We start from the raw sequence: 17,163 nt of genomic DNA, 5'->3' as shown, positions 1-17,163 counted from the left end.
ATCCCCTCTCCCTCTCTGCTTCCCTCTCCCCCTCTCCTCCTCTCCCTCATCTCCTCCCTTCTCCATCAAGGGCACTCGTCAGTGAAGATTGTACCCATTTTCTCTGCTGTCCCTTTCATTTAGCCTCTTACGTTTGACATGCAGCCCCTTCAAACCCCCCCCCCCCCCCAAATGGTGTCATTTGGGACACAAGCCATATTATATTAATGCTCATGAATACTATCTAAATCCTCATGAATATTACCTAAAGGCTCATGAATACCAGACCACAGGTTCCATGCCTATAAAGATGATGAATATTACTGTGGAAGTGATAGGGATCGAGTAGACCAAATATACCTTTAGCTCCTTTTTTCATCCCTTTCTTTCTCTACCTCTCCCTTTCTCAAGTCACATCATTGAAGTAACATTTATAGACATGAAAAGACACTTCTCACTTCTTCTCTTCCCCTCCTGTCTTTATTCAACTCCTTGTCTCACTCTCACCTCTTCATCTTTCAACTCTTCCATCTTTAATAATCCCCATCTCTTTCTCTATCTCTCTCTCGCTCTCTCTCTCTCTCCAGGTGACCCTGCGGCGGAGGAGTGGTCTCAGTGGAGTGTGTGTTCGTTAACATGCGGTCAGGGTTGGCAGGTGAGGACGCGCTCGTGTGTGTCCTCTCCCTACGGCACCCTGTGTAGTGGCGCCCCTGAGAGAGACACGTATGTGTAACAATACCGCCACCTGCCCCGGTGACCCAGCACTGAGCTCAGGTAGGCATGACATGAACACACAAACTTGTTTGTGCACACACACACGTGCACACACGTGCACACCACACACACTTGCACACGCTGCAAAGACCACAGCTACTGTACAGTACCTAACACAAACATTTCATAAACACTGTATGATCACAGCTGTAAACTTCACTGAGACTGCATGAGACTGCACAGCCGGTACACATATTCACCCTACTATAGCTAGTTCCCCCACTGTGGAACATGGCCTTGACTGTCTGTACACTAATTATATTCTGCAGTTCATGGGATGTGTGTGCTGTGTTTGGCATGTTTCCGTGTGTGTGTGTGTGTGTGTGTGTGTGTGGCACACACGATGCGACAGTTTTTGCTGATGCTCTTCTGGAGAGAGGATACAGAGGAAAAAGCAACAACATTTCCCTTCCCTGTCAGTGCATATGCTAATCTTGTTCTTATGCAAATGTTAGAATGTGATTTGTATTTCTAAGTGGCTTATTTTCCATCCAGCGCCAATATGAATCCCCTCAGCTGATCCTTTGATGAGAGATTGGTTGTTGTGTTGCGTTTTGTTAATTATTTCATTATTTCATTTTTTATTTCATTTTTTCCAGCCCTTCTCTCAGATGTGATTTCCTTCCCGCCGTGGCTTCGGGGGGTTGCGGTGGATTTGGGTAAGGCGGGCGGGCAGGCGTGAAGCGGGTGGATGAGAAGGAACGCTAATCAATGTGGATGGTGACCATGGGGGATGTTAGGGGCGACTGGCGCGGCGCAGTGTTTCCATTGACTGTTTCCTGTGATGCGTCGGGGATGGAGGGAGAGATGCTTTATATGGTTTATTCATCTATTTACCTCTCTAATTCACAGTGTGGATGTACACACACCGACCGGGAGTGGTTCCGACAGGTTCCAAAACACACACACACACACCGACCGGGAGTGGTTCCGACAGCTTCCCAAAACACACACACACACCGACCGGGAGTGGTTCCGACAGGTTCCAAAAAACACACACACACACCAACCTATTTCCACTGCCTGCGAGCACCGAATATGCATTCATGATTTGAACAGCAGCTCACACGCGCAAGTATTTATGAACGTGCGCACACACACACAGACACACACACACACACACACACACACATGCGGTCCATGGAGAGACACCACTCCCACACACGCACACACACACACACACACACCATATTCCTTACTCATCAGTGCTACATGATCTCTCCATATGTGACGTTAATGGAAGGCAGTGAATTATTAATGTGTAGGTCAATGTAATTCACTAGAAACATGTTCACATAGCAACAAGGGACAGTTGCTCTACATGCATCCTTTCAGTCACACACAGCTACATTAGATCACAAATGGTCACACACACACACACACACACCCACACACACACACATAGATACATTAGATCACAAATGGTCACACACACACACACACACACACACACACACACACAAACACACACACACACACACACACACACACACACACACACCACACACACACACACACACACACAGCTACATTAGATCACAAATGGTCACACACACACACACACACACACACACAGCTACATTAGATCACAAATGGTCACACACACACACACACACACACACACACACACAGAGAGCGATATACACCTTCACACACATAGTGTAGTATTTGAATCGTTGTTGAATAATGTAGTCCCCCCGGCTTTCACTGTAAACAATTCATCATGTTATTCATGTCATTCTCCATGTGCGTCCCCTGATTTAATTGACAAACACACACACACACACACACACAGAAAGAGAGAGACACACACACAGAAAGAGAGAGACACACACACGGAAAGAGAGAGACACATGTCACGCCTTGGTCATAGTATTTTGTGTTTTCGTTATATATTTGGTCAGGCCAGGGTGTGACATGGGTTTATTTTGTTGTGTTTCGTATTGGGGTTTTGTAGGCATTGGGATTGTGGTTGATTAGGGGTGTGTCTAGTAAAGGCTTGGCTGCCTGAGGCGGAGAGTCAGGTGATTCTCGTTGTCTCGGATTGGGAACCGTATTTAGGTAGCCTGAGTTTCACTTTGTATTTCGTGGGTGATTGTTCCTGTCTCTGTGTAGTTTCACCAGATAGGCTGTAATTAGGTTTCACGTTCCGTTTGTTGTTTTCGTATTTGTATAGTTATTTCATGTGTCACTTTTTTCATTAAAGTCATGAGTAACCACTACGCTGCATTTCGGTCCGACTCTCTTTCGACAACGAAGAACGCCGTTACAGAATCAACAGGCAGCGATAGCAGGAAAAGCGAAAGGAGTATACGACGTGGGATGAAATAGACAGTTGGGCGGCTGACCCAGAGAGAGTGCCTGAGCCCGCCTGGGATTCACTAGAGCAGTGCGAAGAGGGCTATAGGCGAATGGAGTTGGAGAAACAGACACGGCGGCGCAGAGCGAAACCCGAAAAGCAGCCCCAAAAATGTATTGGGGGGGGCTCAAGGAGAGAGTGGCAGAGTCAGGAGTCAGACCTGAGCCAACTCTCCCTGTTAAATGTGAAGAGCAGCGATATAAGGACTTCTGGTCTTGGGAGATGATATTAGACGGAAGAGGACCCTGGGCTCAGCCTGGTGAATATCGCCGCCCCAAGGAGGAACTAGAGGCGACAAAAGCGGAGAGGCGCTGGTATGAAGAGGCAGCACGGCGACGCGGATGGAAGCCTGACAGTCGGCCCCAAAAATGTATTGGGGGGGGGCTTAAAGGGAGTATGGCTATGCCAGGTAGCAGACCTGCGCAAACTCCCTGTGCTTACCGGTGGGCTAGAGAGACCGGGCAGACACCATGTTATGCTATGGAGCGCACAGTGTTTCCAGTGCGGGTGCATAGCCCGGTGCGGTTCATACCAGCCCTTCGTATTGGCCAGGCTAGAGTGGGCATCGAGCCAGGTAAGCTTGGGCAGGCTCGGTGCTCAAGAGCTCCAGTGCGCCTGCACGGTCCGGTCTATCCAGAGCCACCTCCACACACCAGTCCTCCGGTAGCAGCTCCCCGCACCAGGCTTCCTGTGCGTGTCCTCGATCCTGTAGCACCAGTTCCAGCACCACGCATCAGGCCTACAGTACGCCTCGCCTCTCCAGCGCTGTCTGAGCCTTTCTCCTCTCCTGCGCTACCGGAGTCTCCTGTCTGTTCAGCGCTATCAGAGCCTTCCTTCCCTCCTGCGCTGCTGGAGTGTCCCGCCTGTTTAGCGCAGCCAGAGCCTTTCTCCTCTCCTGCGCTGCTGGAGTCTCCCGCCTGTTTAGCGCAATCAGAGCCTTCCTTCCCTCCTGCGCTGTCAGAGTCTCCCGCCTGTTCAGCGCTATCAGAGCCTTCCTCCTCTACAGCGCTGCCGGAGCCTCCTGCCTGTTCGGAGCAGCCTGTGCTGTCAGTCTGCAAAGAGCTGTCAGTCTGCAAGGAGCTGTCAGTCTGCAAGGAGCTTCCAGTCTGCAGGGTGCTGTCAGCCTGCATGGAGCAGTCAGAGCTGTCAGTCTGCATGAAGCAGCCAGATCTGTCAGCAAGGAGCTGTCAGTCTGCAAGGAGCTGTCAGCCTGCATGGAGCAGTCAGAGCTGTCAGTCTGCAAGGAGCTGCCAGTCTGCAGGGAGCTGTCAGTCTGCAAGGAGCTGTCAGTCTGCAAGGAGCTGCCAGTCTGCAGGGTGCTGTCAGCCTGCATGGAGCAGTCAGAGCTGTCAGTCTGCATGAAGCAGCCAGAGCCTCCAGTCTGCAAAGAGCTGCCAGTCTGCAAGGAGCTGTCAGCCTGCATGGAGCAGTCAGAGCTGTCAGTCTGCATAGAGCAGCTAGATCCGCCAGTCAGCCATGATCTTCTAGATCTGCCAGTCAACCAGATTCTTCCAGATCAGCCTGTCAACCAGAATCTTCCAGATCTGCTAGTCAACCAGAATCTTCCAGATCTGCTAGTCAACCTGAATCTTCCAGATCCGCCAGCCAGCCAGGATCTACCGGAGCCTATTACCTACCTGAGCTTCATCTCAGTACTGGGCTTCCTCTCAGTACTGGGCTTCCTCTCAGTACTGGGCTTCCTCTCAGTACTGGGCTTCCCCTCAGTTCCGGGCTGCCCCTCAGTTCCGGGCTGCCCCTCAGTTCCGGGCTGCCCCTCAGTCCCGAGCTGCACCTCAGTCCCGAGCTGCCCCTCAGTCCCGAGCTGCCCCTCAGTCCCGAGCTGCCCCTCAGTCCCGAGCTGCCCCTCAGTCCCGAGCTGCCTCAGTCCCGAGCTGCCCCTCAGTCCCGAGCTGCCCCTCAGTCCCGAGCTGCCCCTCAGTCCCGAGCTGCCCCTCAGTCCCGAGCTGCCCCTCAGTCCCGAGCTGTCCCTCAGTCCCGAGATGCCCCTCAGTCACGAGCTGCTCCTCAGTTCTGTGGGGTTCTGGGTGAGGACTATTAGGCCATGGTCGGCGGCGAGGGTGGATTATCCCAGGACGCGAAGGGGAGGAACTATGACATTTATGGAGTGGGGTCCACGTCCCGAGCCGGAGCCGCCACCATGGACAGACGCCCACCCGGACCCTCCCTATGGTTTTGAGGTGTGTCCGGGAGTCCGCATCTTGGGGGGGGGGGGGTTCTGTCACGCCTTGGTCATAGTATTTTGTGTTTTCGTTATATATTTGGTCAGGCCAGGGTGTGACATGGGTTTATTTTGTTGTGTTTCGTATTGGGGTTTTGTAGGCATTGGGATTGTGGTTGATTAGGGGTGTGTCTAGTAAAGGCTTGGCTGCCTGAGGCGGTTCTCAATCAGAGTCAGGTGATTCTCGTTGTCTCGGATTGGGAACCGTATTTAGGTAGCCTGAGTTTCACTTTGTTTTTCGTGTTCCTGTCTCTGTGTAGTTTCACCAGATAGGCTGTAATTAGGTTTCACGTTCCGTTTGTTGTTTTCGTATTTGTATAGTTATTTCATGTGTCACTTTTTTCATTAAAGTCATGAGTAACCACTACGCTGCATTTCGGTCCGACTCTCTTTCGACAAACGAAGAATGCCGTTACAACACACACACGGAAAGAGAGAGACACACACAGAAAGAGAGAGACACACACACGGAAAGAGAGAGACACACACACAGAAAGAGAGAGACACACACACGGGAAAGAGAGAGACACACACACGGAAAGAGAGAGACACACACACAGAAAGAGAGAGACACACACACGGAAAGAGAGAGACACACACACAGAAAGAGAGAGACACACACCGAAAGAGAGAGACACACACATGGAAAGAGAGAGACACACACACAGAAAGAGAGAGACACACACACGGAAAGAGAGAGACACACACACAGAAAGAGAGAGACACACACACAGAAAGTGAGAGAGACACACACACACACACACCCAGAAGAAAAAAAACACACAAGCACACAGAAAGAGAGAGAGACACACACACACACAGAGAAAGAGAGAGAGACACACACACAGAAAGAGAGAGACACACACACATAGAAAGAGAGAGACACACACAGAAAGAGAGAGACACACACATATAGAAAGAAAGAGAGACACACACAGAAAGAGAGAGAGAGACACACACACAGAAATAAACACACACACACACATAGAAAGAGAGAGAGACACACACAGAAAGAGAGAGACACACACACATAGAAAGAGAGAGACACACACACATAGAAAGAGAGAGACACACACACATAGAAAGAGAGAGACACACACATATAGAAAGAGAGAGAGACACACACACATAGAAAGAGAGAGACACACACACATAGAAAGAGAGAGACACACACACATAGAAAGAGAGAGACACACACATATAGAAAGAGAGAGAGACACACACACACAGAAAGAGACACACACACACACACACACATGCACACATGCACATCCAATAATGCATTACTTGACATAGAGCTGATTACACCATATCAAAATGCAACCCAATACTTTTTTCCACCAAAATATACACTATATATACAAAAGTATGTGGACACTCCTTCAAATGAGTAGATTCAACTATTTCAGCCACACCAGTTGCTGATTTGATTTGACAGGTGTATAAAATCGAGCACACAGTCATGCAATCTCCATAGACAAACATTGGCAGTGGAATGGCCGTACTGAAGAGCTCAGTGACTTCCAACAAGTCAGTTCCTCAAATTTCTGCAATTCTAGAGCTGACCCGGTCAACTGTAAGTGCTGTTATTGTAGGGTGGAAACATCTAGGAGCGGCTCAGACGTGAAGTGGTAGGCCACACAAGCTCACAGAATGGGACCACCAAGTGCTGATGTATGTAGAGCGTAAAAATCATATGTCCTCAGTTACAACACTCACTACCGAGTTCCAAACTGCCTCTGGAAACAATGTCAGCACAATAACTGTTCGTCCTAAGCCGAAGATCACCATGCGTAATGGCAAGCGTTGGCTGGAGTGGTGTAAAGCTCTCAGTCATTGGACTCTGGAGCAGTGGAAACACGTTCTCTGGAGTGATGAATCATGCTTCACCATCTGGCAGTCCGACGGACGAATCTAGGTTTGGCAGGTGCCAGGAGACCGCTACCTGCCCGAATGTGATCAATGTTCCAGGCTAATGGGGTAGATCGGGCCCCTTAGTTCCAGTGAAGGGAAATCTTAATACTTCAGCATACTATGACATTCCAGACCATTCTGTGTTTCCAACTTTGTGGCAACAGATTGGGGAAGGCCCGTTCTTGTTTCAGCATGACAATGCCCCTGTGCACAAAGCAACTTCCATACAGAAATGGTTTGTCAAGATCGGTGTTGAAGAACTTGACTGGCCTGCACAGAGCCTTGATCTCAACCCCATCAAACAGCTTTGGGATGAATTGGAACTTGTACTGCGAGCCAGGCCTCACCGATGTTCTTCTGGCTGAATGGAAGCAAGTCCCTGCAGCATTGTTCCAACAACTATGGGAAAGCCTTCCCAGAAGAGTGGAGGCTGTTATAGCAGCAAAGGGGGACCAACTCCATATTAATGGCCATGATTTTAGAATGAGACGTTCAACGATCAGGTGTCCTCATACCTTTTTCATTTGGTGTATATAATTTTATAAAGGAGTAGAGGGAACGACCGTGTACAGTATTGACAGTGTGGTCAGTATACTAGTCTTTGAGCTAGGGACGTGATCGTTCGAGAGAAAGGGAACTTATGTTTGCCTGTGTTTATTTGTGTGTGTGTGTGTGTGTGTGTGTGTGTGTGTGTGTGTGTGTGTGTGTGTGTGTGTGTGTGTGTGTGTGTGTGTCTGCGCGTGGTTGTGTGCATGTGTGTGGGACTGTGTGAAGTGCCGCCTGGTGTCTCAAGTTGTCCAAGTCGCCAGTGATCGTTGTCATGGCGGCTGCTTAGCGAAGGTCTGTGTGTCTGTCTGCATGTGTGTGTTGTTCTTTTGTAAACATATTTCTCCGTATTCCCTGGGCGCTCTGCATTTGTTTGTTTAATTTCTCTGATATGACCTTTGGCCTTGCTCTTTCTCGTAGCCTTGGTTGAGTGCTCTCTGGGCTCATTTGCAAATGTGTAAAAAGTCTCTGGTATATTGTGCCAGACAAACACACCAGGCTATAGGTGTGTGTCACAGGAGGTTGGTGGCACCTTAATTGGGGAGGATGGGCTCGTGGTAATGGCTGAAGTGGAATAAGTGGAAAGGTATCAACAACACCAAACATATGGTTTCCATGTGTTTGATGCCATTCCATTCGCTCCGTTCCAGACATTATTATGAGCCGTCCTCCCCTGAGAAGCCTCCACTGGTGTGTGTGTTCACTCCTGATGCTTTTTACTGTGTGTCTCAAACTGCTGCTCCCTTCCTGCACGACTGTTTTCACATAGTGTCTGTGGGTATGTGGTAGTAAGTAACACTCTACAAGGGGATCGTCACTGGATACTGTGTCACTTATTCACTCATTCCTTGTCTTGCAAGATGATCAATGTTCCAGGCTAATAGGATAGATTCTCCCTCTGACCAGTAGGTGGTGCTACACCCCAGTGTTTTAACCCTCACTATACCCCAGTGTTTTAAAGCTAGCTCCACCCCAGTGTTTTAACCCTCACTACAACCCAGCGTTTTAAAGCTAGCTCCACCTCAGTGTTTTAACCCTCACTACACCCCAGTGTTTTAACCCTCACTACACCCCAGTGTTTTAAACCTCACTACATCCCAGTGTTTAACCCTCACTATACCCCAGTTTTTTAACCCTCATTACACCCCAGTGTTTTAACCCTCACTATACCCCAGTGTTTTAAAGCAAGTTCCACCCCAGTGTTTTAAACCTCACTATACCCCAGTGTTTTACCCCTCACTACACCCCAGTGTTTTAACCCTCACTACACCCCAGTGTTTTAAACCTCATTACACCCCAGTGTTTTAAACCTCGTTACACCCCCTCATTACACCCCAGTGTTTTAAACCTCACTACATCCCAGTGTTTACCCCTCACTACACCCCAGTGTTTTAAACCTCACTACACCCAAGTGTTTTAACCCTCACTATACCCCAGTGTTTTAAAGCTAGCTCCACCCCAGTGTTTTAACCCTCACTACACCCCAGTGTTTTAACCCTCATTACACCCAAGTGTTTTAACCCTCACTATACCCCAGTGTTTTAAAGCTAGCTCCACCCCAGTGTTTTAACCCTCACTACACCCCAGTGTTTTAACCCTCACTACACCCCAGTGTTTTAAACCTCACTACATCCCATTGTTTTAACCCTCACTATACCCCAGTGTTTTAACCCTCAATACACCCCAGTGTTTTAAACCTCACTATACCCCAGTGTTTTAAAGCTAGCTCCACCCCAGTGTTTTAAACCTCACTATACCCCAGTGTTTTAACCCTCACTACACCCCAGTGTTTTAACCCTCACTACACCCCAGTGTTTTAAACCTCATTACACCCCAGTGTTTTAAACCTCATTACACCCCAGTGTTTTAACCCTCACTACACCCCAGTGTTTTAAACCTCACTACACCCCAGTGTTTTAACCCTCATTACACCCCAGTGTTTTAACCCTCACTACACCCCAGTGTTTTAAACCTCACTACACCCCAGTGTTTTAACCCTCATTACACCCCAGTGTTTTAACCCTCACTACACCCCAGTGTTACAGTTTTGAAATTATCCATATTCGGTAAACTGTTTAGAAATTACAGCACTTTTTGTACATAGTCCACCCATTTTAGGGGACCAAAGGTATTTAGACAAATTAACTTATATGTGTATTAAAGTAGTAAAATGTTAGGTATTTTGTCCCAAATTTGCTGTACCCATTTGCTGTTTGTTTTGGTTGTGTTTCACATTATTTAGTACCAAGTAGAAATGAATGGTGTAATGAATACTCAGGGAGAAAAAGGTGTAGATTCAGGCGCTGAGCGAGGTAGGTGTTTATTTTGCCTGGTCAGAGGCAGGCAATGGTCATACACAGGTAGGCAAACAGGCAGGTGAATCAGAACTAGGACTGAATGCTATAACTGGTTCTCACAAACGAGCTAGGAAACTGCTTGGTAGCGTCAAAATGAACAATACCTCACAAAGGCACAAACAGAATGATCTGAACTAAATAAGGAGCTGATGAGACCAGGTGAGTAACTAACACATTTGAAATCAATGAACAAAAATGAAAGACAGGGCTACGTTCAAGAACACAAAGAAACATGGCACAAGGTTGACTAAGAAAATAAGTACAGAACCTTACAAATGGTAAATATTGTAATAATATTAATAATTGTGTCATTTAAAAAATATGTTTTATTTATTTATTTATAGAATATATAGAATATTTATTTAAAATATAACATATAGAATGTTTCTAGAAACATCTAGATTAATGTGAATTCTAACATGCTTAAAGGATAATCCTGAATGAATTGTGAATAATGTGAGAAGTTACAGAGTCATAAATATCATAAATATCATACCCCCAAGACATGCTAAGCTTTGTCCATTATAATAACAGAGGAGGTTAGCATTTTGGGGGGATATTTCACTAATTTGCTTACATCCCTGTTAGTGAGCATTTCTCCGTTGCCAAGATAATCCATCAAGAAGCTGATTAAACAGCATGATCATTGGTGCACCTTGTGCTGGGCACAATAAAAGGCCACTCTAAAATGTGTTTTTTCACACGACACAGTGCCACAGTCTCACTTTTTGAAGGACCATGCAATTGGCATGCTGACTGCAGGAATGTCCACCAGAGCTATTGCCATATAATTTCATGTTAATTTCTTTATCATAAGCCACTTCCAATGTCGTTTTAGAGAATTTGGCAGTACGTCCTACAGGCTTCACAACCACAGACCACGTTTAACCACGCCAGCCCAGGACCTCCACATCTGGCTTCTTCACCTGCGGGATCGTCTGAGATCAGCCACCCAAACAGCTGATGAAACAGTGGGTTTGCACAACCAAATAATTTCTGCACAATCTGTCAGAAAGCTCATCTGCGTGCTCGTCGTCCTCACCAGGGTCTTGACCTGACTGCAGTTCGGCATCGTAACCAACTTCAGTGGGAAAATGCTCACCTTCTATGGCCACTGACACACTGGAGAAGTGTGCTCTTCACAGATGAATCCCGGTTTCAATTGTATGGCATTGTGTGTGCGAGCGGTTTGCTGATGTCAACATTGTGAACAGAGTGCCCCATGGTGGCGGTGTGGTTATGGAATGGGCAGGCAAACACAATTGCATTTTATCGATGGCAGTTTGATTGCACAGAGATACTGTGACGAGATCCTGAGGCCCATTGTCATTCCATTCATCCGCCGCCATCATTCATGTTTCAGCATGATAATACACTGCCCCATGTCACAAGGAGCTGTACACAATTAATGTTTTATAACCCTCTTTACACCCCTGTGTTATAACCCTCTTTACACCCCTGTGTTATAACCCTCTTTACACCCCAGTGTTATAACCCTCTTTACACCCCTGTGTTATAACCCTCTTTACACCCCTGTGTTATAACCCTCTTTACACCCCAGTGTTATAACCCTCTTTACACCCCTGTGTTATAACCCTCTTTACACCCCTGTGTTATAACCCTCTTTACACCCCCATGTTATAACCCTCTTTACACTCCAGTGTTATAACCCTCTTTACACCCCCATGGTATAACCCTCTTTACACCCCCATGGTATAACCCTCTTTACACCCCCATGGTATAACCCTCTTTACACTCCAGTGTTATAACCCTCTTTACACCCCCATGTTATAACCCTCTTTACACGCCAGTGTTTTAACCCTCTTTACACCCCCATGGTATAACCCTCTTTACACTCCAGTGTTATAACTCTCTTTACACCCCTGTGTTATATCCCTCTTTACACTCCAGTGTTATAACCCTCTCTACACCCCAGTGATATAACCATCTCTACACCCCAATGATATAACCCTCTCTACACCCCTGTGTTATAAACTCTCTCTACACCCCAGTGATATAACCCTCTCTACACCCCAATGATATAACCCTCTCTACACCCCTGTGTTATAAACTCTCTCTACACCCCAGTGTTATTATAACCCTCTCTACACCCCAGTGATATAACCCTCTCTACACCCTGGTGTTATAGTGTGTGTGTGTGTGTGTGTGTGTGTGTGTGTGTGTGTGTGTGTGTGTGTGTGTGTGTGTGTGTGTGTGTGTGTGTGTGTGTGTGTGTGTCTGTGTGTGTGTGTGTGCGTGCGCGGGTGCGTGTTTGTGTGTGTGTGTGTGTGTGTGCGCGCACGTGCGTGCGTGTGTGCGTGCGTGGGTGCGTGTTTGTGCGTGTTTGTGTGTGTGTGTGTTTGTGTGTGTCTGTGTGTGTGTGTGTGTGTGTGTGTGTGTGTGTGTGTGTGTGTGTGTGTGTGTGTGTGTGTGTGTGTGTGTGTGTGTGTGTGTGTGTGTGTGTGTGTGTGTGTGTGCGCGCGTGCGTGGGTGCGTGCGTGGGTGCGTGTGTGTGTGTTTGTGTGTGTCTGTGTGTGTGTGTGTGTGTGTGTGTGTGTGTGTGTGTGCATGTGCAGGTGTCTGGCTCCAGTGCATTTAGAAAGTATTCTTATCCGTGACTTATTTCACATTTTGTTCTGTTACAGCCTGAATTCAAAATTATTTAAATGAATAAAAAAGTCACCCATCATCACACAATACCCCATAATGACAAAATGAAAACATGTTTTTGCACATTTATTGAAATAAATGAAATACAACCCTGAGTGAAAACATGTTAGAATCACCTTTGGCAGCAATTAAAGCTGTGAGTCTTTCTGGGTAAGTCTCTAAGAGCTTTCCACACCTGGATTGTACAACATTTGCATGTTATTATTTCATGAATTCTTCAAGCTCTGTTAATTTGATTGTTGATCATTGCTAGACAGACATTTTCAAGTCTTGCCATAGATTGTCAATTTAAGTCCAAACTGTAACAAGGCAACTCAGGAACATTCAATGTAATCTTGGAACGCAACTCTAGTGTAGATTTGACCTTTTGTTTTAGGTTATTGTCCATCTGAAAGGTGAATTTGTTTCCCAGTGTCTGTTGGAAAGCAGACTGAACCAGGTTTTTTTACCTATATTCTGTTTCTTTTTATACTGAACGTCTCCTGATGTAAAGCATGCCCATAACAAGAGGCAGCCACCGCCATGCATTAAAAACTGAAGAGTTTTACTCAGTGATGTGTTGGACTAAACGTACATTAAACTCTGTAACTATTTTAAAGTCACCATTGGCCTCATGGTGAAATCCCTGAGAGGTTTCCTTCCTCTCCAGCAACTGAGTTAGGAAGGACGCCTGTATCTTTGTAGTGACTGGGAGTAGTATTGACACACCATCCAAAGTGTAATGAATAACTTCATTACTTAAAGGGATTAAAGGGATATTCAATGTCTGCTTAAAAAAATAAAAAATAAATACATCTAACCATCTACCAATTCATGTAGGTACCCTACTCTAAGAGGCATTTGAAAACTGGTCTATGTGGTTAAATCTGTGTTTGAAATTCACTGCACAACTGAGGGACCTTACAGATAATTGTACGTGTGTGGTACAGAGATGAGGTCATTCAGAAATCATGTTAAACACTATTATTACACGCAGAGTGAGCATGCGACTTATTATGTGACTTGTTAAGCACATTTTCAGTCCTGAACTTTTCATTTTATATCCAGGCAAGTCAGTTAAAAACGAATTCTTATTTACAATTATTTACAAAACATATTTCCACTTTGACATGATGTGATATTGTGTTTAGGCCAGTGACATAAAATCTAAATGTAATCATTTTTAAATTCAAGCTGTAACACAACAAAATATAGAAAAAGTCAAGGGGTGTAAATACTTCCTGAAGGCTCTGTATCTCACTGTGTTTTTTAGCACCTACCCATTTACCCAACAATGACATCCATCCCCTACAGATGTTTGGTGATCTATCAGTCTGACAGATCTTGGATGCCCCTTTCTGTCTGTTCAGTTTATAATGCACCAGTCTTATCGCTCTCCTTCATTTCTCTGCCTCTGTCTTTCTCTGTCTTTCCTGTCTCTTTCCTGTAATCCTTACCTCCAATCCCCTCTATTCTACCTACACTCTTAGAAAAAAAGGTGCTATCTAGAACCTAAAACTGTTATTCGACTTTCCCCATAGGATAACCCTTTGAAGAAACCTTTTGGTTCCAGGTGGAACCCTTTTTGGTTTCATGTGAAACCCTTTCAGTACTCATAACTAAAACAAAAACAATTTAGATCATAATTTAGAGTCCATATTAACGAAGGAAATTGAAGGACTAACAGAACAGATATAATACAATAAAAACTGTCCCATAAAGGCACAGAATAAGTTATAGGAAACACAAAAATAAATGGAGGAACATATTTTAGAAAAATCCAGTGTAGTATATTATAAAATAAAGCAAAATTCTGTTTTAATCTTCAACATAGAAATGCGACCAAAAATGATTTACCGAAACTTGTTACAAATGATGAGTCCCCAAACTATATTTTGAAAGAGGAAGTACTTTAAGCATATGTTTTCGTTTCAGTCTCCTCCATCTCCACTAACCAAAGCTAATTGTATGGATTTATTTCCTATTAATAATGTAAAATTAACATCTGTACAGAATGACTCATGTGAAGGCCAAATTACAGAGGAGGAACAGAATGACTCATGTGAAGGCCAAATTACAGAGGAGGAACAGAATGACTCATGTGAAGGCCAAATTACAGAGGAGGAACAGAATGACTAATGTGAAGGCCACATTACAGAGGAGGAACAGAATGACTCATGTGAAGGCCAAATTACAGAGGAGGAACAGAATGACTCATGTGAAGGCCAAATTACAGAGGAGGAACAGAAAGACTCATGTGAAGGCCACATTACAGAGGAGGAACAGAATGACTCATGTGAAGGCCAAATTACAGAGGAGGAACAGAATGACTCATGTGAAGGCCAAATTACAGAGGAGGAACAGAAAGACTCATGTGAAGGCCACATTACAGAGGAGGAACAGAATGACTCATGTGAAGGCCAAATTACAGAGGAGGAACAGAATGACTCATGTGAAGGCCACATTACAGAGGAGGAACAGAATGACTCATGTGAAGGCCAAATTACAGAGGAGGAACAGAATGACTCATGTGAAGGCCAAATTACAGAGGAGGAACAGAAAGACTCATGTGAAGGCCAAATTACAGAGGAGGAACAGAATGACTCATGTGAAGGCCAAATTACAGAGGAGGAACAGAATGACTCATGTGAAGGCCAAATTACAGAGGAGGAACAGAATGACTCATGTGAAGGCCAAATTACAGAGGAGGAACAGAATGACTCATGTGAAGGCCAAATTACAGAGGAGGAACAGAAAGACTCATGTGAAGGCCAAATTACAGAGGAGGAACAGAAAGACTCATGTGAAGGCCAAATTACAGAGGAGGAACAGAAAGACTCATGTGAAGGCCAAATTACAGAGGAGGAACAGAAAGACTCATGTGAAGGCCAAATTACAGAGGAGGAACAGAAAGACTCATGTGAAGGCCAAATTACAGAGGAGGAACAGAATGACTCATGTGAAGGCCAAATTACAGAGGAGGAACAGAATGACTCATGTGAAGGCCAAATTACAGAGGAGGAACAGAATGACTCATGTGAAGGCCAAATTACAGAGGAGGAACAGAATGACTCATGTGAAGGCCAAATTACAGAGGAGGAACAGAATGACTCATGTGAAGGCCAAATTACAGAGGAGGAACAGAATGACTCATGTGAAGGCCAAATTACAGAGGAGGAACAGAATGACTCATGTGAAGGCCAAATTACAGAGGAGGAACAGAATGACTCATGTGAAGGCCAAATTACAGAGGAGGAACAGAATGACTCATGTGAAGGCCAAATTACAGAGGAGGAACAGAAAGACTCATGTGAAGGCCAAATTACAGAGGAGGAACAGAATGACTCATGTGAAGGCCAAATTACAGAGGAGGAACAGAATGACTCATGTGAAGGCCAAATTACAGAGGAGGAACAGAATGACTCATGTGAAGGCCAAATTACAGAGGAGGAACAGAATGACTCATGTGAAGGCCAAATTACAGAGGAGGAACAGAATGACTCATGTGAAGGCCAAATTACAGAGGAGGAACAGAATGACTCATGTGAAGGCCAAATTACAGAGGAGGAACAGAATGACTCATGTGAAGGCCAAATTACAGAGGAGGAACAGAAAGACTCATGTGAAGGCCAAATTACAGAGGAGGAACAGAAAGACTCATGTGAAGGCCAAATTACAGAGGAGGAACAGAATGACTCATGTGAAGGCCAAATTACAGAGGAGGAACAGAATGACTCATGTGAAGGCCAAATTACAGAGGAGGAACAGAATGACTCATGTGAAGGCCAAATTACAGAGGAGGAACAGAAAGACTCATGTGAAGGCCAAATTACAGAGGAGGAACAGAAAGACTCATGTGAAGGCCAAATTACAGAGGAGGAACAGAATGACTCATGTGAAGGCCAAATTACAGAGGAGGAACAGAATGACTCATGTGAAGGCCAAATTACAGAGGAGGAACAGAATGACTCATGTGAAGGCCAAATTACAGAGGAGGAACAGAAAGACTCATGTGAAGGCCAAATTACAGAGGAGGAACAGAAAGACTCATGTGAAGGCCAAATTACAGAGGAGGAACTTCTTAGTGCAATTAAAGCCTTTCATTAAGGCTGGGAAAACTACAGGGCTGGATGGCATACCAGTGGATGTATACCAAACTTTTTTTGATAGACTCAGAGGACTGTTATTAGCATGTTTTAACCACTCCTATATAAATGGTAGATTATAAGACACTAACAAGGTCTGATTTCATTACTACTGAAACAGGATCCAATTGGCAAATATAAAGTCCATGTAAAAAGGTGAGGTGATGTGATGCAAAAATGCTACCATGGAAAGGAAAACAC

At 45.4% G+C, this 17,163-nt stretch overlaps 1 protein-coding gene across 5 annotated transcripts in view; it reads left to right on the top strand.

Moving 5' to 3' along the window:
* adgrb2 (adhesion G protein-coupled receptor B2) overlaps positions 1 to 17,163 on the top strand; it is a 501,873-nt gene that overhangs the window by 239,420 nt on the left and 245,290 nt on the right. For all 5 annotated transcript variants that reach the window (XM_031793151.1, XM_031793150.1, XM_031793148.1 and 2 more), the window contains exon 4: positions 567 to 753. In XM_031793151.1, the coding sequence (XP_031649011.1) occupies positions 705 to 753 (49 nt within the window). In that variant the 5' untranslated portion in view covers positions 567 to 704. The remainder of the gene's footprint in view (positions 1 to 566; positions 754 to 17,163) is intronic.

Source organism: Oncorhynchus kisutch, linkage group LG17 (assembly GCF_002021735.2).
Source record: "Oncorhynchus kisutch isolate 150728-3 linkage group LG17, Okis_V2, whole genome shotgun sequence".
Taxonomy (NCBI): Eukaryota; Metazoa; Chordata; class Actinopteri; order Salmoniformes; family Salmonidae; genus Oncorhynchus; species Oncorhynchus kisutch.
This window is presented reverse-complemented; position numbering and strand designations above follow the sequence as displayed.